The sequence below is a fragment of the Engraulis encrasicolus genome, chromosome 10 (assembly GCF_034702125.1).
Source record: "Engraulis encrasicolus isolate BLACKSEA-1 chromosome 10, IST_EnEncr_1.0, whole genome shotgun sequence".
NCBI lineage: Eukaryota > Metazoa > Chordata > Actinopteri > Clupeiformes > Engraulidae > Engraulis > Engraulis encrasicolus.
This window is the reverse complement of record NC_085866.1, coordinates 54,059,132-54,083,206: the sequence shown is the minus strand read 5'-3', so window position 1 is coordinate 54,083,206 and position 24,075 is coordinate 54,059,132. Positions and strand designations below refer to the sequence as shown.

Sequence of the window (24,075 nt, the reverse complement as noted above, 5' to 3'; positions counted from 1 at the left end):
TTTTAAAACTGCTCTCTCTGAAACATTTTTAAGAATTGGCTTATGATCTTCACACAGTTTGTATTCAGAGCCAAGACTTCTCTTACAATGCCTTTACCTAGTTGATACCTAGTTAAAAACCCCAGGACAGGTCACCTCTCACTCTAACTGCCACAGTTTGTGACATCATCATCTTGACCATTCTACCATTCATTTCAATGAGGGGAAAAACAGAGAGAAAACTGAGGAAAAACAAGTCTGGTGAACGAATGAAAGGGGGTAGGCCAGCGAAAAATACACCACCCTGGGCCCTTTTCGAGCCGTTTGTTTTGGCACTCGAACCATGTCTCTATCTCAAACGCTGCAACGATTCAAAGCCGTCGTACTAATGAATGGCAATTCCCATAGGCCGAGGTGAATGGAAAAATGTATAATAATAATAAACTGTTGATGAACAATTATGCTTTCCTGCAAGCAAACTAAATAAACTGTTGGAGAACAATTAGTATGCTTGCTGGGGGCAAGCAGAGGCCTTTGGCAAACATACTAAATAATACTATAGGACTATTTCATACATGGTAGACACAATCATCTGTTGTTTTGAGGACATCTCTGTCATCTGTGAACTGTCCATTTGTTACCAGCGTAGTTGACAGAAATGAAAACCTGCCTTATTATCTGCATTTGCCAGAAATGCCTGCCAATCTGGTAACAAATGAACAGTTCAGACTACCAAATATGCAGTTGCCAAAGATTTATTCCAACTAGAGGTGAAGTGCAGCTGTACTAGTACTTGTACAAATAGACCTGCCAGATCTCGGTGCAAGTGCATGAAGGCAGAGTTAAAGTGCACACGTCTGTGCAAGTGCACATGCAATTTCTAAGACTGACCACTGACTGTTTTTGCATCTGTTCTCTGTATAGTTATTGTAGAGTGGAGTGTTGGAGTAAATGTTAGCCATATGGTCTTCTGTTTGCTTTTTGAATGCAGGAAAAAATTATGTTCCCCATAGTATTTTTTATTATTATTAGTTTTATTATTATTATTATTAGAGATGTCCGATATTGGCTTTTTTGCCGATATCCGATATGCCGATATTGTCCGACTCTCAATTTTCGATTCCGATATTGGCCGATACCAATGCCGATATATGTGGGTTATTTTTCCCCAACAAATTTTAGGTAACATTACAAATCTGCTGTTGTGGAACAAAATATGCTTAATTTTATTGTAATGCCCCACTGTATGCATTCTCGAATTCAACAAAGCTTTCCAAATATTAACATCGTCTGTGCAAAATAGAAAAATAATTAAGGAGAAAAGTGTACAGTAATTCAAGCATTATTATATCGGTTTTGATAGGTCAAAAATCCGATACAGATATTGACCGATATTACATTTTATGCTATTATCGGGCGATAATATCTGTGGGCCGATATTATCGGACATCTCTAATTATTATTATTATTATTATTATTATTATTATTATTATTATTGATTTACTTTCTTCCAGAAATATTTTTTTAAAGTGTGAATAAAATGATAGCTTGATTGAAAAAAAGCTAGTACTCATGATCCTAAATTCATAAACTCAAAGTTGCAAGTTGGGTGCTAAATATCACATAGGCTTTATGCAGCCATATTTGTGTATATGTATCCTAAGTATCTGTGTGCTTCAGGGATATTCTGAACAAATCAAGTTAAGTGATAACCCAGGCTTTATTTACTTGTGACAATAAATTATGTTTCATTGCAACTTTGAGGGTATTTCCACCCTTTATCTTAAAAAAGCCTAGATTTAGCTGTCCATTGGCTAAAAGTGTGTTTATTACATAGTGTGTCTTTAATCTGGTAACCAAATACTTAGCTCACCGGTTTTTCCTCTTCATGCTGAATCCATACATATCTCATATGTTAAATTTGGTTTAAATAATCTAAATTTATAACAGTTTATATATTTTAGAGCGCCCCCCGCAGGCCATTTTGTTAACTGTGTGTTTGACACTCGAACTCAAATTGTTCTATAGACCCTAATATAATATAAACTTAAACTTGAAAGTGAAAACCAAACTTAACACCAATTTAAAATGACTGAGCAAAATGCGACCCCACTTTACACAAGAGTAACGTGGTGTCGGAATGGCATTGCATTACATTAGGCCTACTTACTTTTATGTTAGAGAAGGCTATAGAGCGCTAGTGTGCCAAACTGCCTGTATCACCAACTGATACGATTGTGTCACTAATCTCCCCCCCAACGTGATGCTATCTGGGCTCCATATGACTGCAACCATCTTCAAAGATGTTGTGCATCACAGGTACCATCACAGGTAGGCAGGCCACTAGCGGTGTTCATTGGCACTGCCCATATGATTCGATTCGATTACCATTCGAGGGAGAAATTCAATTCGAATCGATTCAGTCCAACTCTACAATGCATTGCAATGCATTACATTTCCACTGAAAGCGAGGCAAATTTTTCATCAGTCCTGCAGTTTTCAATGCTTTGAAGTGCCTTAATGTAGTTTCACGTTAATTTGCTCCAAAAAATACCCACGGAAGTCATTGAAACTTGAAAAAAATATGCTGCATTGATTGTGGCATCTGCCTCATCGATAATTGAATTGTCCTGCACTGAATTGCGATGCATTGCAGAATCGCTTATTGTTGACATCACTCTGCACAGGTTAGAGCCTTGACATGTAATGGTCCTGCACAAGCTACAGTTCAATGTGCCCACCATGAGTTGCACAAGGTTCAGGTGTAGGCTACATGAGAGCCCTAGATAGACCCCTTTACTGTTTGTACACAGATGTGACATAATCGAGCTACGTGCGCATTGTTGGAACAGAATCGAACAGAAACTAGCCAGGTGTTTCTGCTGACATAAGAAAATGGATGGTCACGATAACTTCAGATATGAGGTGGTGGGTTCCACAAACATGGGCATTCCTGATGATGTCCCAGTCCAGTAGTATGTTTAATTACTTGTAACCACAAACATCTCACATGCTTATGGAACAGCCTACTCCCTCTCGAAATATTGTGAGAAGTGTACTTTGTAGGATCTCTCTCTCTCTCTTTCTCTCTCTCTTTTTTTTAACAAACGTACACAGAATGACATGGTATTCTATCTTTAGTGTCTGCATTGTGTGTGTGTGTGTGTGTGAAGGTCAACAATGCGCACGCAGTTAGTGATGACGGAACTCCTAAACGGGCCAACAAAGACTCTTTAGAGCTTCTTCTGGGTGTGGTATGACACAAGAGCACTACCTAGTGGCCCACGTTACATAACAAAGCATAGCAAGGGGACAAAGGTTAAGAGTTTATGTGTTTTCATTCAAAGCACAAACACAAGGTCATGGGGAGAGGACGTTTTCTTTATTCAATTGCTGAGGCCAGGCACCATTGGAATATTGCCCCGTTGCATTCATCTTCACATGGATTACAAACATCTTTCAAAAATATCCTGATTGTTAATGTTTTTTTCTTTTCAGTTCCATTTTTTTTCCATGAACATTTTTTTGTTTGGAAAGTGCATCATCACTGGCCCTTTATGTAAACAGACAGATTAATAGCTGTCTCAGTCTACAGTATATCACTCACCTTGTTTGTAATGGTGCAAACATAAATCAAAACTGAGCAAATGGCAGTGCACATGACACATTTCGCACAAGAATTGTCTTCTTTTTTTGTGTGCAAGTGCACTGCATCCATTTGCATGGTATTGATCATTTTTGCTCCGTGGTTGATTGGCAACTAAAGCATGATAGTCTGCAGCTTTGATGTCAACTGACATTCTGACAAGAAATTGCTGAACTGTTGGTATAGCAACAGAGGTCAAAGTTCAGAATATAAAATGTCCAATGCTGGAACTGCACGACAGGCAGCCATCAAACACCAAGGGAGCACCAAAGCAGTCTAGGAGAGGAAATGTTACACACACTTAGAAAAATAAACATATACATATATGAACACTCTGTGTGCACTCAAATAAGGAAAACCCAAAGGAAAAAAACACAATATTCACACCATCAAATGTGTTCTCACACCAAATCCCTTTCCTGCTATCTAGCCTGCAAGGTGACCAATGCTTGTGCATCTGTCTATGCATCAGTAATGTATTTCAATGCATTGGTAATGAATACCACAGAGGGCTGAAGGCTATAAGGCAGCAACAGCTCTAAAATAAGTTCACAAGTTTAAAATAAAAGAGGTAAAAACTATGGGATACCACTGAGTTTGTGGTGTTAAATACGCTTGACTATTTGGATATGATTCTGTACTTCCATATATGTATAGTACTTCCATACCTGTACACAGTATGCATGTACAAAACTGATGCTTAGTGAACATATAACCAGTAAACACGAGACACACCAAGAATGAGAACTTTGAAGCACTCTGGAAAAGAAAATAAATAATATACATTCAAGGTCTAACAAATAATATTATCTTTACATATGACGGTTCAAAATAAACCCACTGGCTGATTGCAAGAGTAACTTTTCGGCCTTTGGAGTAAAGTGTGCACAAAGTTATTGGTGCATTTCTTTGTTGTTTCAGAAAGAGACACTGACATAACTGAGGAAACTGGACGTGGAATCTTCAGAGGTAGATGTCCTGTGAAACTTTGTTTGTTTAAAAAGTCGCTTCACTCATTTGATTTCAACACCCTCTTCTCACCCACTAACACACACCTCCTCTGAAGTTTGCACAAGAAAGCATAGAATAATAAAATAAAAAGATAATAGAAAGACATCTAGAAAAATAAAAGCTTAAAATAATAATAAACACAAAAACAGCTTTACACTTTTTGCTGAATATAAAGACAAAAAAGATGCCAACGGGGCAGTGTTGGGAATGAGATGAGATCGCGATTAGAAGCTGTAGCCTCTCACTTCTCCTGAGCAAGTCAAGCCTCAGTCATCTTTACCTCAACATTGCATCTCTGCTGCCGCCTTGTGGTAAATCTGAGTAACAGTCTCCCCTGAACGCCACAGCGTTTGATGACGCTGACGACGACGATGTCGTTCGTCTTCCTCTGCACTACAGGACTACAGGTCTTTCTTTGGTGTGAACAGCCTGGCCTTGGCCTTCAGGGTGCCGTTCTGGGGCGTGCTGTGTCCGCCTGCTGGGTGTCCGCTGTCCATAGAGTCATAATCATCATCGTCTTCGTCTTCATCATCATCATCATCGTCGTCCTTGTCATTGCTGGCCCAGCTTTTCTTTAGAGGCGTCAGCTCGGGTGCAGTGACGTCGCCATCCTAAACCCCCACAAAGCCAGTGCAAAAAGACAAAACAATACAGTTTGAAGATGCAGCCAAAAATTATTTGAGAGGAACTGCCACACAGTGCAGAAAACACTGCCCAGTAAATCTAAAACCGATTGAAAGGGGGAAATAGAGAGGACACTTGGGCCATGGGTCAACACAGAGTACTGTAAATGGAAGTGAGCATTTACATCGCTAACATGAGCAGAAGAAAACATTTGCAATGTATTTTTCAGTTGACAAGCAGTTTTTGAGAGAGAGAGAGAGAGAGAGAGAGAGAGAGAAAAAGAGAGAGAGCGAGAGAGAGAGCGAGAGAGAGAGAGGGGAAAGAAGAGAGCGGGAGAGAGCGAGAGCGAGAGAGCTCCGGCAGCTGTACCTGAGGCTTGGTGAAGTTATGGTCCATGCACCACTGCACAAAGTACTTCTTGGCGGCCTCCAGGCTACGCTCGTCGGTGCGCTTGCAGTACACACGGATCAGCTGCTCTGCAAACTTCTCAGGCAACAGCTGAGACACCTGTCAAGAGTCGTCGGCAAAGCAACAGAACAAACATATCAAACATCTAATGCATAAAGACACAGAAGAGGCAGTGGCAACTTCCTGATGCTGAGGGCAGATTTAGCACAATTTTTATCCCGAATGTAATACAATTCATCCCCATTTCTGAGTTGTCTGCAATGAACTGCTGCGGTCCTCACAGATTTTGCTTGTGGCGTTCACTGGTATTCCATATCAAGTTTTGTGATGACTGGTTGTTACCAAAAAAGATAAACTGTGACGTGCCATTTATAACCACTTTTGGTATAATAAGGTTTCCCTTCCAAAGTGATTTTTTAATGTTGATCAACATACAGAATAAAATGTTAACATGTTTGAAAATTAAGAAAACTGATATATGCACGTGCATGAGAAACCAGAATGGCGCATACCTGATTCTTACGGATCTTGATGGCTTTGGTGGGGTCATTCTTGCAGTAGAAGTGGACGTTGTTGATGGGGTTCTTGGACTTCATACCATAGTCCATGTAGATAACCTGGGGGAATATTCATGAATATTTGCATTCATAACAGAAGGTCAAAGGAGAATTCCTGCCACTTTCAACATGCAGTTGTATTGCTCACGCTAGGCTTGACTCAACCATAACCAACTATTTTTTCCAGGTAATTTTTATGGGGGCATAATTTTTTTAACATGAAAAAAACTCATCTTAACATACTTCAAAATTGTCAGGAATTGACCTTTAATGTTGATGATGAGGTAAAGTGTCCTGGAAGTTCCAGTGAATACTTACGTTGACGACAAAGTCCTCTTTCTGAAAGACCTCGTCTGTACCACTTGGTCTGGACCTGGCCACCTCTTCAGCCCACTGCAGCAGCATCCCCTGAGAGAGAGAGAGAGAGAGAGAAGAGAGAGAGAGAAGAGAGAGAAGAGAGAGAGAGAAGAGAGAGGGAGAGGGAGAGAGAGAGAGAGAGAGAGAGAGAGATAGAAACTAGTAATATCTGTCTTCTTAATCAAACTAATTTATTTATTAGGGGCCAAGCAGCGAAGCTGGCGAAGGCCCCTAGTGTTTTAGTTCCCTCATTGACTCCAGTCAAAATTCTTCTCCCTCTGCAAGTCTATGGCAGCCCATAGAACCGTACATAGGAAAGTTGTGAAAATTGGCACACATATTCGAGGCAACATCAACATTACCCGCAGCAATTTATAGGTCCCCAGCCCCAACGCTCTAGCGCCACCAGCAGGTCAAAGTTGCAGTTACATCTCTGCTTGTAACTTTGGAACCGCTGGTCCAATTTTCAAAAATGTGGTGTCTCTGGAATCCTTGGCCCAGGACAAATCCGAGAACTAGTGATGATATTGTACCCTGCGTGTATAGTTTTCCCGCAATTTTGAATTTTGTAAAATTAAATAAAAATGCTATTTTTCCCACACTTTTTGATCAATTCGCCCGAAACTTGGTACATAGTATCTCTGGACTGAGCTACACATGGGGTCTCAAGGAATATTGGATATCTTTTATCGTTTAGCCGTGACAGCCAATCAAAATTGTCGTAAAAGTGGCAAAACAGGAAGTGAGGTCATATCTCAGTAACCGTTTGTCGAATTAGGCTAGGATTCTTTACACACACAGAAGTCTATCCCATGACCCACCACAAAAAAAAATCAAATCCCCAGCTCAAACTCTGTAGCGCCACCAGCAGGTCAAAATTTTAGTTACATTTTTGCCTGTATCTTTTGAACCGTACTCCCAATTTTCAAAATATTGGTACACAGGTCATCTTCACACTATGTTGCACTCAGGTATGGATTTTCGTAACGATTGAAAAAACTATCAGCTCACAGCAGCCATTCAAAATTGTGGAAAGAATGGAGGGATTTTTCTCATCTCTCTGTCCCCTTTGCCAACGGCACCTGCGCACGTTCACTGACACCATTCTCAGCAGGGGGTCTCTGGACACACAAGAGACGAGAGCTTAGGTGTGTGCGTAGTTCTGCTATTGCTCTAGTGTCAACCAAAGCCCCACTGCCCCAGCCCCTGCACATACCCCCCCACCCCCCACCCCACACACACAGAGGGGGAGGGGGAAAGGGAGAGAGAGGGAAGGAGGGAGAGGGAGAGGGGGAGGGGGAGGGGGAGAGAGAGAGAGAGAGAGAGAGCATTGTTGTTCTCTCGGTTCCTCTGTCTCTCTCTCACACACACACACACACACACACACACACACACACACACACACACACACACACACACACACACACACACCACACACACACACACACACACACACACACACCCACACACACACACACACACACACACACACACACACACATACACACACACGTTACTTCTATGTACACCAATTCCTCAGACCAGTCTCTCTAAAGACTGGCCAACATTACATTGCAGCCTATAGGATTCTTATGTTTAGGATTTCAAAGACCATATCTATTTTCAGTAGGCTCCTTTTCCATAATATTGTATAGGGGTGCAACGGATCAGAAATCTCACGGTTCGGATCGTTCCTCGGATCAGAGCCCACGGATCGGATCATTTTTCGGATCAGCAAAAAAAAAAAAAAAAATCATTATTATTTTATTTTTTTAATTGATAACACAAATAAACATAAGCTGTGTCTTTGTTAGGGGTGGGCATAGATAATTTTTTGAATGTAGATTAATCTCATTGCAATTATGAAATTAATCTAGATTAATCTATATCAAAATGTCTAATTGAGAATATGCACACTACCAAAATAATGGCTTAAAGTCTTGTGACCTACTGACAGATGGCGCATAGACCAGAACTCATGTCCTTAATTGTATCAATCATTTATTGAAACACAATTGCCTCAGCGGTTCAGCATTTCTGAGAGAGAGAGAGAGAGAGAGAGAGAGAGAATCGGCATTGACTGTTAAAAAGGGCAGCGGCTGCTTTAAGAAGGCGGAGACTCTGCAGGGACATCAGAGCGCACAGAAAGTCTAACCAGATGATTTAACCTGCTCGCTGTCCTGAGAATGTCAGGAGTCACAACACAAAATGAATTCAGTTTGCCAAAGTTTTATATCACACGCGACAATCGCGGTACGTTACATGAGCATATCTCACTGCGTCGCAAATGCGCTGAACTCAACCGATCGCAACACAAACTTAGCGAGAGTAGTTCTAGACATTGACAGTTCGAGTTTGACAGTCAGTCTTCAAAATGCATGTACAGTAGGCTATCGCACGGAATGTTTAGCAACTATGGCACAGGCAAGATTTCGGGAACAGGTAGACGTCCCAAACGACTAGATTGAACATGCGCACAATTTCATAAATCAATCCGCGGACCATGTGTGTGCCGAACCGAAATGATTGGTCCGAACGGACCACGGATCAATGATGATCCGTTGCGCCACTAATATTGTATGTCATATAAACAATTTACTAAATAGAATGATCCCAGAGGATTATAATTGCTGTCCAAAAAGCAAGCCACTCAAGTATAGAAATTACTTGCTGATATTTTATAGACTAATTTGAGAGAGATGGAAATGCGTTACTCAATATAAATCAAGGGCAGCACAGGCCCTGCCGTGGCCAACCGGTAGGGCACTCGTCTATCATGCGGCTGACCCGGGTTTGATTCCCAGCCCAGGTCCTTTGCGGACCCTCCCCGTCTCTCTCCCCATTTTCCCCTCCAAGGAATGCACCCCAACATTGGCGAGATTTGGGCCAAAGGGGGCGCTACAGTTCCTTCTGTTGCCGTGGCAACTTTGCCAAGTTTACTGCTTGGCCCCGCATTGCTGCTTGCAGCTATATTTTTTGTTGTTATTGTTAATCTAACTGTCACATTGAGCAGCATGTCTTGTATGAATTAAGCTACAATTATTAAGTTACTGTTACAGACATACTTTTCATAAGCAAGGACCAATCCACATGGCATCAATCATGACATGTCTTGATAATTAAATCAAGACTGGCATTCAGGGCTAGACTGATCGCAGTGCTTGCGGTTCTGTGTTGTTGTGTGGTGCTGCTCTTCAAAGATAATTACAGGTTGGTTAATGGAGGCGAAATATTTGGATGCTGACAAGCTCAATCAGAGCCTGTACTTGGATCACACTATGATGCTTACAGCACTTTGGCTGAGTGTTTAACATTGCACCTCATTGAAAAACATTTTAACGTTGTTTTTTGCACTGGCAAAACAATTTGGTTGTATATATTACCGGGTATATGGAAAAAAATACCACAATACTATCAAATACATGCAGCATTTATTTACATGTACAGCATTTACGTACTGTGCATGAGAAACAACTGCTGTGCACATCTAGACAACAACATAATTTTTGAAGTTACCATTATTTGGCCAGGACTTTACTAAAATACAGCTAAAATATAAAAGCTGATTGTTCACCAAAGGCTTGACTTTTAATATCTTCTGTGCCTATGGAGATCAAAGACCGAAACACTTTTCAATGGATACCACTTCTCACCATGATATCCAATTTCAAAACGTGACATAGGTCTCGTGTATCATGTCTTAAGACATTTTGTGGTCAGCGATTTTGTATTCCCCCTTCAATGGTCACATGCAGACTTCCTCTGAAGTGTGCATCATGTGCCACAGATATGAAAACCAGATGCAGTGTTCAGCCTTTTAGCAGGCCCAACCCTGGGATGTGTATTGATATTTTCCATAGATCGTGTTGCCACCTACATGGTAATGCATGTATCAATGTCATCGATTGATGGCAGCAATTTCCTGACTAAAAATGGCAGTGATCTGACTTGGGGCATTCGTTCTAATACAAAGGAGTGGTCAACGCGCAATCGAGTGTTCATATATATGCTAATGTTTTAGCTGCTACGAGTGACAAGTGACAAAGACAGACATAGCTGAGCTTGACAAGTGATGACAATCCACAAAGAAACAAATAAGGGTCATGCTCACAAACAAAGCCTTCCATTACTCATTTCAAGGTGTCTGAACCCCAGGGAATGGACACACAAGACAAAAAATACCACCCATCTGCTGCCAGTTAGCCCAACAAGTTCTAAAGGGCGAGAAGCGTGTAAGAGTCTACACTAGACTAGAGATATTGGAATCTTGAGTCAGACAGGTTCCCATAAATTTTGAGAGCCCCTATTCTGTGGCCCACATCATCATGTCTTCATCTTCTGCACGTGTCTCCTAACGTACACTTGGTGGTTTGCTGTTTCTGCCTGTCTCATCATAAACATATTGTACTTCTTTCTGCCTGCTCTCTCTTGTCACAAGGTCCAGGTCTGTAAGTAACACTGAGGGACTGACTTGCGATGCGTAACTACACCAATTATCCTTATCAACTTGACAGGAATGGGGCTGTGCGGCCAGGGTAGATGTCAACCTCGCATCATGTTCTGCAGTTTCACTTCTCTGTATGGCTACTAATGTGATGTGCATCCTTGCATCCTTGTATGAGAGCTGAAGGTGATCAATTTCATGATAGAAGTGACAAGGCGAAGGGTGTCATTTGCCAACTCTCTCTCTCTCTCTCTCTCTCTCTTGCTCTAGTGCCGTCTCCTCTAAAACTGTCTTCTCAAACAAGGCCCCCAAAAAGGTAGTGTCGGGGCCGGTACAATGCCATGGATTCACTTTTGAAACCAATGAATAGTCTTTCATGGTTTAAACCATTTTCATTGAAACGACCTCAGCCAACCCTTTCAAATTAATAATTAAGCTGAAGTTCAAGCTCTTCCCTTCTCTGCACGTGTGGACATAGTACTTACCAGCTGTGTGTGTGTGTGTGTGTGTGTGTGTGTGTGTGTGTGTGTGTGTGTGTGTGTGTGTGTGTGTGTGTGTGTGTGTGTGTCTGTGCGCACACGTGTGTGAGTGTGTGAGTGTGTGCGCGTACCTGGGACACATCCACATGACTGGTGGGGTGAGTCTGACCCACACACTTGTAAAGGCGCCGACAGATGATATTATTGAGGATCTCCCGAGCTCCCGCCAGCTCAGGAGAGGACGAGTACAGGATCTGCTCAAAGACATAATCTAAAACACACACACACACACACACACAGATAGACAGACAGACAGACAGACAGACAGAGAGAGAGAGTAAACACAAAGACTTCTGTCAGAGCACTGAAGCAAATTCTATCCGCTATACATATTATTTTCTTTTACTGGCTGCAATAAACATAACATGCGCATATACATACATTAGCACGTGAGATAAGAAATGGTGAAAGTGAAAGAGATGACCTTTAGTATCCATTCAAAACGAAACGACTTGTTAAGTAAGCGCCCTCTACCCAAAAGCTGGTGAAAGGTCAGATGACCAACATTTCAAGGTTGGAGTTTATATTGGGAAAAACAAACATGCTTGCTGACAAAGCAAGACAATGCAGAGAGAGCTTGTGAGGCCAACGATCTAGGTGTAGAGAGCTCTATGAATGAGAGGAGATGGGTCAATGACGTTTTAGTAGAAGCACACGTCAGGGTGGTGCAACCACAGCTAATGCCACTATTGTATGGATTTAAATGTTTTTAGGGGCCAAGCAGCGAAGCTGGCGAAGGCCCCTAGTGTTTTAGTTCCCTCATTGACTACAGTCAAAATTCTTCTCCCTCTATAAGTCTATGGCAGCCCATAGAACCGTACATAGGAAAGTTATGAAAATTGGCACACATATTCGAGGCAGCATCAACATTACCCGCAGTGATTTATAGGTCCCCAGCCCCAACGCTCTAGCGCCACCAGCAGGTCAAAGTTGCAGGTACATTTCTGCTTGTAACTTTTGAACCGCTGGTCCAATTTTCAAAAACTTTGTATCCCTGGAATCCTTGGCCCAGGACAAATCCGAGAACTAGTGATGATATTGTACCCTGCGTGTATAGTTTTCCCACAAATTAGAATTTTGTGAAATTCAATAAAAATGCTATTTTTCCCGCAATGTTTGACCAATTTGCCCGAAACTCGGTATATAGTATCTCTGGACTGAGCTACACATGGGGTCTCAAGGAATATTGGACATCTTTTATCGTTTAGCCGTGACAGCCAATCAAAATTGTCGTAAAAGTGGCAAAACAGGAAGTGAGGTCATATCTCAACAACCGTTCATTGAATTCTACTAAGATTTGTTACACACATAGTAGTCCATCCCATGACCTCCCACAACAAAAATCAGATCCCCAGCTCAAACTCTGTAGCGCCACCAATAGGTCAAAATATTAGCTATATTTTTGCCTGTAGCTTTTAAACCGTACTCCTAATTTTCAAAATATTGGTACACAGTTTTCTCAATCGTTACGAAAATCTAAACCTGGGTGCAACATAGTGTGAAGATGACCTATCAGCTCACAGCAGCCATTCAAAATTGTGGAAAGAATGGAGGGATTTTTCTCATGTCTCTGTCCCCTTTGCCAACGGCACCTGCGCACGTTCACTGACACCATTCTCGGCAGGGGGTCTCTGGACACACAAGAGACGAGAGCTTAGGTGTGTGCGTAGTTCTGCTATTGCTCTAGTGTCAACCAAAGCCCCACTGCCCCAGCCCTTGCACATACCCCCCACCCCACACACACAGACAGAGGGAGAGGGAGAGGGAGAGGGAGAGAGAGAGAGAGAGAGAGAGAGAGAGAGAGAGAGAGAGAGAGAGAGAGATAGAGAGAGAGAGAGAGAGAGAGAGAGAGAGACCACTGTTGTTCTCTCGGCTCCTCTGTCTTTCACACACTCACACACACACACACACACACACACACACACACACACACACACACACACACACACACTTACTTCTATGTACACCAATTCCTCAGAACAGTCTCAAAAAGGCTGGGCAACATTGCATTGCAGCCTATAGGATTCTTATGTTTAGGATTTCAAGGACATATCTGTTTTCAGTAGGCTCCTGATTCTTTTCCAAGCCGACCCTCCCCGTCTCTCTCCCCATTTTCCCCTCCAAGGAATGCACCCCAACATTGGCGAGATTTGGGCCAAAGGGGGCGCTGCAGTTCCTTCTGTTGCCGTGGCGACTTTGGCAAGTTTACTGCTTGGCCCCGCATTGCTGCTTGCAGCTATATTTTGTTTTGTTTTAGTGGATTATCTAAGAAGCATGATCATTTCAGTACATTAATTACCAATTACTAATTAATTTACGCATTAGCTGTGGCTGTACCACCTGACGTCTGAGCCCAAAAAAATGTTGTTGACCCAGATACCTGACTACTCGTTAGAGCGGTATAGGCCTATAGGACCGGTATCTCTACCTGTTAGTTTGGTGTAAGCCTCCATGAAAAAAGTAGGCATGCGTGTCTGGGGAAGCCGTGGTCTAATTGTTAGGGAGTTGGACTGGTGATCACAGGGTTGAAAGTTCAATCCCCACCCTAACAAGCAAGGCAACTAACCCCATACTGCTCCAGGGCCTATACCCAATACCCTGTACTAACTGTAAGTCGCTTTGGATAAAAGTGTCACTTCAGTGTAATGTAATTTAATGTAATGTCTACCTGTTAGTTTGGTGTAGGCCACCATGTCGTCTATGGCTGTGGAGAGAGTGAACATCTTCCCTCCTGAGCCCTGGATCTGGATGTGGGGGTCTGCCTTCACCAAGGCCTCTGTGATCCTGAAAGACATATGTAACACAAAAATGCTGTGGCTTGACAATACACTTCTTTTAGTCTTTTATTTAACACTAGACTCTTCTTCAAGAGAACCCATTATATAGCTCTACTTTCAGTAACTGTGAGTCAAATTGCTTAAAGGGACACTGTGCGGGATTTTTTGTTGTTCATTTCCAGAATCCATGCTACCCTTTCACTAATGTTATCTTTTTCGTGAATATTTACCACCAGCATCAAATTCAAAGTGTTCATTATGACTGGAAAAATTGCACTTTTCATATATGAAAAGGGTGATCTTCTCCGTGGTCCGCCATTTTGAATTTCCAGAAATGGCCATGTTTAGCTGTAAAACTGACTGTACTTGGTCCATATTAGAAAATATTAATTTATTACTTAGTAAACTTTCATGAAAAGATCAAATTTGGCAATAGGCAACCCAGTTTCAATGAGCAGCATAGTTGCAGTACCTTTTTGACCATTTCCTGCACAGTGGCTCTTTAAATTTAAATTTAAATTTTAAGATCATATTACGGGTTATTTGATTAACAAATATAAATACTGGGAAAAATAAGTCTGCATTTGAACCTTTACATGAGTACATTGGGCCTGTAATACACTTTCCCTAAACAGTGGCTTGACCACAGATCCATTAAATAGTGGAATAGCCATTTATGAGTGTGTTTTATTTTATGCTTTTAATGTGTTTTAGGTACTGGCTGCACTTACATGGTCTCCACGATGTTCCCGACCTTGTGCTGGTACGCTCTGCGATGAAGGCAGTTCCGGGTGTGGAACATGTCATACAGGTTTCCCACCTCCTGCAAGTGAAAAAAAAACATCATCAGCTGAGCAAAAGCAAATACGGTAATTTAAATTTAAACAGACATAATGTCGGTTTGGCAGTTCATTTGTTTTGGCTAAGAGTAGGATTGTTAGTCGACAGCCAACACATTGTATTTGGATTAGATTGATTGACTGAATGAATGACAATGAACAAGTCAATAAATAATACAGATGGATGGTGGATGACTTATTTCATGGTCATATAAGTATATTTCGTAATGGCCACTCCCATAATGTTCACGAGAAAACAGCTGTCTGAGGGAAACATAACGCGGAGGTGTGCTGTAATGGCCTACTGTTTGGGTCAATTATTTTATTTCCTTAATACTATACTTATGAAAAAAAGGAAATATGACAGTTAAAAAATTAGGCCAATGAGCCCCAACCGCGAGCCTATCTGACAGGCTATGTGGGGAGTGGACACATCAGAGAGAGAAAAAGGAAACAGGAAGAGGAACCTTCTCTCTGGTGCACACATGCTTGGTCCCCTTCACCTCGCACACGCGGGCAAACTTCAGGAAGCGCCGGTAGTCAAAGTTGTTTTGGATACCGAGGTGGTAGCAATCTCTGCAAGGACAGACCCACGTCTTTTTGATTAACTGAATCTCTAAATCCAGGCATTCTCTATATCAAGAAATATATGCCACAAGACATAATTTGAAATGCAGACAAGACCAACTTTTATCACCTTATGTCACTGACTAGACATATATTTTATCTTTAAGAACATACCAGTACAGCAGAAGACAGAGAGCCAAAACATGGCAGCTAACCTTGCGAAGTAGTCCCACTTGTCTACGTCAATGCCGTTCCTCTTGTTGGCCACAATCTCATACAGGAAGGACTTCTCCTCCGATCTGCCTTTGTAGGGCCACTAGAGATAGGAAATTACAAACATGCAAAGCAAGATAATTTTGTCTTCAAAAAAAAAAACGTTGCATTTTGTACACTGTAGTTTAAAAGATATGTTGAACATGACAATGGGCAGTCATGGGTGAGCGGTTAGGGCGTCAGACTTGCATCCCAAAGGTTGCCGGTTCGACTCTCGACCCGCCAGGTTGGTGGGGGGAGTAATCAACCAGTGCTCTCCCCCATCCTCCTCCATGACTGAGGTACCCTGAGCATGGTACCGTCCCACCGCACTGCTCTCCATGGGGCGCCACTGAGGGCTGCCCCCTTGCACGGGTGAGGCATAAATGCAATTTCGTTGTGTGCAGTGTGCAGTGTTCACTTGTGTACTGTGGAGTGCTGTGTCACAATGACAATGGGAGTTGGAGTTTCCCAATGGGCTTTTTTTCTTTCACAAAGGCTACTAATGGGAATGAAACCAACCCCACACCCCAACCTCTGGTTTGGTTTTCCATCTCCTCTTGGTGGGCTATGTATTCATTTTAGCTAGCATGACCGATTTACCGGTACACTGGCTCTGGCTTTGTTAGCGACGAGAAAAAAAGGACATATCTGGCTAGCTAACATTATTTTGGCAGCTGAGTATTAACGCGCCTAAAGGTGACAAAGAAGTTGTCTTGCTCAGGCAAGGTTTTAATACCAATAGATTCACTGACAGTATGGACAACATTCTGCATAATGTAATACAATGACGCTCCATTTCCAGACATTTCACTTTGCTTCAATGCACTCAACAATCTCAAAGGAGCACAGTATTATATTTATTAATTATATTATATTTTCCTCACCCTCCCTCTTTCAGACTAATCTGATGCATCAGTTGGCTTCATTTATCTTCAAGGAAACTTAGTATAAGGGCCGCTTAGTATAAGGATTTATTTGGCTCAGAGTTGTTCTTTTTATATATACTGTATATATATATACACATTTAGGGGCTTTTATGACTTTATTTAATAGGAGAATGGGGAATGGTTACAGGAAGCGAGTGGGAGAGAAAGATGGGGGAAGATCGGGAAATGACCTCAGGTCGGTATTTAATCTGGGTCCCCGCCCCGGCGTAACAGTCAATGCCCTAACTGTTCAAGCCACGGCCGGGTCCAGGGTTGGGTTTTTTCCCCACTGCTGTTAAGTCGTAACACATGTAATTGCAGGACCACAAACAAGCCCGGATAGATGTTATGTCTTTCATGATGAGTTGCCAAATAACACTTCCTGATTTTCATAATAGTCTGCTACAGCTCCGATTACCTGACCTAGTTGCTGAAGTGACATGATGCCAAGTTGAGCGGAGGCAGTAGGTGGCCTTTAAACCAGCTTAAGTTAACCTTGAGGTAGTGGTAAATCATCTAATAGAAGAGCCTGGATAGCTAATTTGCTTAACTGAATGACATCTGCCTATCAGCAGGTTCCTGTCCATTATCTTAGCTAGATTCTTCACTTAACCAGCTTCTTTGAATACCCTCAGGGTTGTCGTGGTAACTCACAGGTGCGGGGCCTTTGCGAGTGGAGGCGGGGCTCTCCAGGGGCCCGGCGATCTGCTCCTTGATGAAGGTGAGGTCATCAGGAAGGCTCAGCCCGTAGTCCTGCATCACGCTCTCCAGATCGTTCTCACGCACCAGGTGGTCAAACATCTTCACCGACGCCATCTCATGCTGAATAGCACACACACACACACACACACACACACACACACAATTATGCATACAGTCCGTAATATACAGCATATGCACATAAACATAACATACTTATCTTCAGAGTATTAATTTCACACGCACACACACACACAATATCCATTTCTATAAATGCGCTCATACACATAAGCATATGCACATAAAAACATATTTGCACACACGCACACATATTGATACTACTGTGGATACACAATCAAGTACGCATGCATGCACAGGCGCATGAACAGCCAATCACACACTCACAGCCTAAATGAAAAACAGATAGACACACACAGACAGACAGACAGACAGACAGACAGACACACACACACACACAACCCCACGGTCACATGTTAATGGTAGTGAAACTCCTCCACTGAAGTGCTTATCTTCACCAAGAGTGCTCATAAACTCGGTGTGCTAATCAGCAGACCTCCACTATTTGCATTCCTGTTGGCCAAGTGCCTAGAGAAAACAAAAGGGGTCGCGGGGCCTTCCTCTGCTCACTCACCCCCCACCTACTCTCTGCCCCTCTCTTATCACTAGCTGTCAGAGAACCCACATCTAACCTTCTCCAAGATAGAAAAAAGGGAGGGGAGTGCTGTGTTGGGTCAGTTATTCTGAGGAAAATCAGGCGCTCTACAGAAAAAGATATCAAAGAATGCACTGTGTTGACTATCCACCAAAAATGCATCATGAAAGCCTAAACAATAGGCTCCTTGTTGCAGGTGGTAGTCTAAAACCGGGGCACATTGATTTGAGTGCAAAAGTTTCAATATACTTTATTTTAAAGGCGTCGTCTCCAGGTTTCGATCGCAAACAAACCAATCTTATTCAGGGCAAACTTCTCAAAGACCTTCTACACTCAAGTGAATGATGTACCGCCAAAGCACCTGACATGACATGCTTTTACCTTTTCAGCAGTTTGCTTAATTTAACAGGATTATTGTAATTTCTGTTTATTAGATTATCTGATGTTGGACAATGGGGTTCATGTAAGGTCTAGAGAAGGTGTCACCAACGAGGTGTCCGCCGGCGCCAGGTAGCCCTCCAGGAGCTTCTGAGGTGTCCACCAAAGATGTTATTAAACAGTGACGACGACCAGATTTTAGTCACAGTTAATGCTTTTTGAATATGAGATTATTTATTCTGTATAATCTAAAAGTAAATTATTGTGTATTATCGTGTATTATTATCGTAAATTAATAGTGTGATTTGAGAATAATGCCAAGACAGTAGAGGATTTTGAACAAAAGTAGGCCTTGGGTAGCCCTCAGTAGCCCACGGGTAGCCCTCAGACCCAGAAAGGTTGGGGACCCCTGGTCTAGAGCAGGTCTATGTCTTCCAGAACAGATTTTTGGATTACAATACTGCATTTTCTATCTGCCTATTAGACATTGTAAATTTAAAAACGCAACTACCATAATTGGTAAATAAATAACCTGTGATGAGTTTCCATAGGACTCAACATGCTTCACAGCCCACTGCTCCACAGTGATGTTTCCTACTGTCCTCATACACCCACAGCCTGACCAAGGCCAGCGGACACCACACACCCTCATGATCTCTCCCTTCCAGTGGACCGTACATGACTGGGTTATCAGCAGGTGTCCTGGGAGTGAATCCTGTGACCTTGATGTGGTTGGAGATTTGTTGAAAATAAAGTTTGACGACTGTACGGTGCCAATGCCTTCATTCACCTACCTTCCACTTGTAGCCAGGACGGACTTTGGGGATGAACATTCCATCGTACATGTGAGAAAACGGCCCATGTCCTGTTCAAAAGTATAACAAAAGAAAGACGCAACATTTTTCAATGACATCATAGACATCTGAACTGTAGTTGCAGTGCTTCTTCCGCATTGTATACACACAATACTCTGTGTTGAACCAGATTACACCACCCTCTCAGTGTGCCAAACATAAACATACCCTGTGATAAATGGGAAAAAAATGTCTGCACACTTAAATCCTTGTTGTTGTGTTCTTTTAATTTGCCAAGCTTTCGGTCTACTGACCTTCCTCAAGGCTCAGTTACCATTATACACAATCCTCTACCTTTTCCTGAGAAGATATATCAGCGATTAGCCTGAAAAAGTCCAACGTAATCAAAGTCAGAGAATGGTGCTTTTGGATCCAGAAGATTCAAACTGTTTTTAGTCATGCGCAAAAACTCTATACAACATGATGTCGGTTGGAAATGGTCTTGCTTTTTCGAGGGTTAGCAAACAAAGTAGGTCTGTTTGCCTCGCCAGTCTCTCTCTCTCTCTCTCTCGCTCTGCCATGCTTACCCAAGTCGTGGCAGAGGCCTGCGATCTGCACACACAGGATATCCTGACTGGTTATGAGCAGCTCTGGCTGCCGTTCATTCAGAGCCTGAACCAGCCGGCCAGCCAGATGTCCAACCCTGTAAGACAGAGAAACGCATAATCTTATCAGAGTGAAGACATATTCTAAACAGGAAGCCTTAAGATACCGTTTTCTAATATTAAACTGTGTTCATCAGGACAAAACATAAAAGAGGCTTTGTTTCTTCCAAGGCCATACAGATAATAATGGCTTAAAGTTAAGGGCACAAGTTAATCTCAGTTTCAGTTTCACAAAGCAGTAAGAGCCAACAGCAGCTGTTCTGCTAGTGATGGCCCTTTAGAAGCTCTTAGTGCATCTGTAAATTATTCATATTGTTTGTTATAGCCATTAGCCATAAAGACAGAACTCTTGTGGCCATCTGCCTCCACAGACAGACACAACGAACGCACACACAGATGTCAACAGCCAACCTCTAATGCTTGCGGGAAGTACAAACTTATTAAGTGGCAAGGTGCAATAAAATGTCATTAAGTAGTAGGTGATGCGCGCACATCCAGTAAAACAGGTGCTGGATCAAACAAACGTGCGTAAAAGAAGAAAGAAAAATCCGCACACTGTTGCTGCTCACCGATTTATTGAACACAACGTTTCGACCTCAGGCGGTCTTCGTCAAGTGTACACAACGCCTAGGTGTGACGCACACCTATACACCTGACGAAGACCACTTGAGGTTGAAACGTTGTGTTCAATAAATCGATGAGCAGCAACAGTGTGTAGATTTTTCTTTCTTCTTTTACGGAATAAAATGTCATATCTCTCTCACACACACACACACACACACACACACACACACACACACACACCCAATGGAGTGTTCGAAGCGGTTGTGCGATGCCCCAGGGAAGACCAGGTAGGTTCCTCCCAGCTGCTTGATGTGCCGTAGCCTCTGGAACTGAGGCGTGTCAATGATGCGCACCAGGAGAGGGTGGAGCTCTATGTGGCCGTGGATGGGGTCGTTGAACACCTGCATGGGGACACAAACAACTTGCAAGTCGTACTCAGACAGTCAAAGAGCTGTTTAAGATGTGGTTGTATTAAGATTAGGTGTGGCATCATAATGGATGTTTTTTGGCAGTCTCCTCTGGGTTTTCTCTGTGGAATGAGGGTGTGAGTCATGAAGTCATGGTTGAAACTTCCAGACACAATCTTCCCAGCGCTAGATCTAGTATCTAATGTAGGCCTATTATTACTATTTGTGTGTGTGTGTGTGTGTGTGTGTGTGTGTGTGTGTGTGTGTGTGTGTGTGTGTGTGTGTGTGTGTGTGTGTGTGTGTGTGTGTGTGTGTGTGTGTGTGTGTGTGTGTGTGTGTGTGTGTGTGTTTTCTCACATGAACCTCAGACACTTGGCGACTTCTTGGTAGCCTCCAGAGCTGGTGTGTGAATGTGAAAATGTGTATGCATGTATACTTGAATACATTTTGAGTCAACTGTATAGTTGTGATATTGTGCTACTGTATATAAATACATTTTGATTGAGTGATTAATTGACATACCTTTGCAGGCACACTTGTGATGTGCCACAGCTTCTGCAGGCTGTGCAGGATCTGAAGGCGTCTCCCCAGCGGCCTAATGGCATAAACACATGGACACAGTCATTAAGACATCCACCCACACCATATGTTTGTTCCTTTCAAAACCTCCAGAGTGATTTGTCAAAGTAATGTTGTGTCATCAGCCAGGGTTAAATTGGGTTTTGGTTTGTGTGTTAAGCAGGTTGAAATAAGAATGTATGTTGATGTTCCCTTTGTTCCCCTGGCCTAGCTGCAGAAATAATAGCTAAGAGGGTCAAATTAGTAATCGACTTATATGGGCAAGTTTCAGCTTATGAAGTGTCAAAATGCAGCATGAGTTTATGTGCTGGGTGTGACAGACGATCTGGTATCCCCATAAGAAGTGGTTACCCAAGATGGGAAAGACACAGCTATTGGTCAAATTATATGAATCTAGGTTAAGAGTGACATTTACTTACGGCCATTCACTGTTGGTTCTGACATCTGGGTAAATTGTTATGGACAACAGATAGTCCATCACATCGGCCGTGACTCAGCCCCTGACAGACCTGGCCCAATTCAACTCCTGTCAGCCAAAACATTTACCAGATTAAATATTTGGGGTGACCCCCTTATCCAGTGGACAGACAACTCTTACCCAATGCCAATCTTCTCCAGATGAGCGTCAGTGAGGTAGCGCAGTCCCACCCCAGTGATTTGTTGCTCTGCAAGGCAACAATAGAGACATTATTGATCATCCCACAGTTGACAAGGGGAATGTGTGTCGGAGTAGGCTATTTGGTCTATTCTGGCAACATGACACTGAATTATATTAGATGCAGGCACAAGAGGTTCCTGTATAGAGACGGGCAGTCAACGAGATGTAATTCAATTAATTCATTTGTGAATTTCATTAGGATGCGTTCAGTTTCAGTGGACCTCAGTGGGCACGTGTTTGTGCCATTACATAACAGTGTTCAGAGATCTTGTTACAGAAGAGTCCATAGACAGAACAGTCCACATCCTGTTTCACTAATCTGAAGTTTACATCCCAGATGGGGAAGTTGAACAACTGCATGCTGTCTGTATGGTCTCCAACATTAGCTGACCCAAAGTAATCCCCGAGCTTGATTTACGGGTTACTGACAGGACAATAAACACAGATCGCCTCGTACAGCAGCTAAATGCTGGGGAATGCGACCTGTGTTGTTAATCGAGTTCGCCAGCTCAAAAGAAAAACTTGCTTATGAGTGACTATGCTTGATAAGGTCCACAGTTCATAAAGACAAGACATTTTGAGTAGGACTGTTCAGTCCAGTAGTTTTACTGATCAGCAGGTCATTTCACGAGTGAGCCACGTCTTCCAAACAGCTAGATACTGAGTAGTAGACAAACAAATTGGGTACCGACTAACTAGGCTACATTAGCCTCATTACGGGGCAAGCTAATACAAACTAGCCTGTGTTAATATTGGGGATCACTGAACTACTGTAGATCGATTTGACACGGTGTTGTTTTATATTCATGGGTCTCACCTTTAAACTTGCTCTCCCATTCCCCAAGTCCCTCCTGGCGCAGGTAACAACAGGTCGCCTCCACATCCCAGTTTCTGAAATCGGCATCACTGGAACTGCCACCCCGACGTGGAAGCACCGACACTCGCTTCTCTGGGGTCTTGAAATTGTCGGCTGAGTTGCACGCTAAATCATCTCTTGGCCGCTTTCGGTTGTCCATGGTTTAGGCAGGGAATACTGTCAGATTTGTTTGGGCGACACAAGAGTGCGTTTTGTCTCTGCTATCTAGAACTTGCCAACTGTGCGCTACCGATCCACTGAGCACCACAGCCAGCGAGGAATGAATAGTTTACTTGCAGTCACCGGCTGGAGCGTTTCCCTCGCTGACAGGCTACTATTTTTGTCTTTGGCGGCATGTTGATAAATAGAATCACAGTATACTAGCGCCATCTCCTGTTCAGGAGGTAAAAGAGCAGCCATAGCTCAAATCGACAAGCAAGTCAAAAAAAAGTGATGGAAAGTGAATCACTGATTCAGGCAACACATAAAACCAATAAAACCAACCACACAGCTTTGTGATCTGAAATAACGCTGTAGAAAACACATAAGAGTCATGTAAGAACACCCAATTTGAAGACCCAATTTCAATGATCAAGACGCTTGTGTGTTGGGGATTTTAAGATTAACATGCTACATCTGTGTACAAATATAAAAAAAATCTACTGCCATAAAGGCGGTGACTTATAGATCAACATAGTGGTTAATAAATATGATTGTTATGTGCTTTCAAAAATACTGTATGGACATTAGGCCATACATAGTGTATGCTTGGTAACGACTATTTGCAACACACTGGGAACCATAGGCTACTTGTGTTGAGTGAAGTGTGTCAATAATCCATGTAGGCTATAAGCATTACGTGATATGATATTG

General features: G+C 42.5%; 1 protein-coding gene across 2 annotated transcripts; it reads right to left on the bottom strand.

The window, feature by feature from the left end:
* Positions 1–3,339: 3,339 nt before the first annotated feature.
* samhd1 (SAM domain and HD domain 1) lies at positions 3,340–23,500 on the bottom strand. 2 transcript variants are annotated; one of them, XM_063209361.1, is made up of 16 exons: positions 23,164–23,500; positions 22,287–22,353; positions 21,632–21,704; positions 20,943–21,103; positions 20,061–20,176; positions 19,474–19,544; positions 17,584–17,751; positions 15,964–16,064; positions 15,649–15,757; positions 15,074–15,165; positions 14,234–14,349; positions 11,637–11,776; positions 6,544–6,633; positions 6,181–6,285; positions 5,630–5,767; positions 3,340–5,247 (listed from the first exon to the last, which is right to left on the bottom strand). In XM_063209361.1, the coding sequence occupies exons 1-16, from the start codon at positions 23,360–23,362 to the stop codon at positions 5,038–5,040; spliced, it is 1,956 nt and encodes a 651-aa protein (XP_063065431.1). In that variant the 5' UTR covers positions 23,363–23,500; the 3' UTR covers positions 3,340–5,037. The 2 variants fall into 2 exon arrangements, with proteins under 2 accessions (XP_063065431.1, XP_063065432.1); XM_063209362.1 differs by lacking the exon at positions 23,164–23,500 and adding an exon at positions 22,108–22,197 and having other exon boundaries at positions 22,287–22,337.
* Between the last annotated feature and the right edge of the window lie 575 nt (positions 23,501–24,075).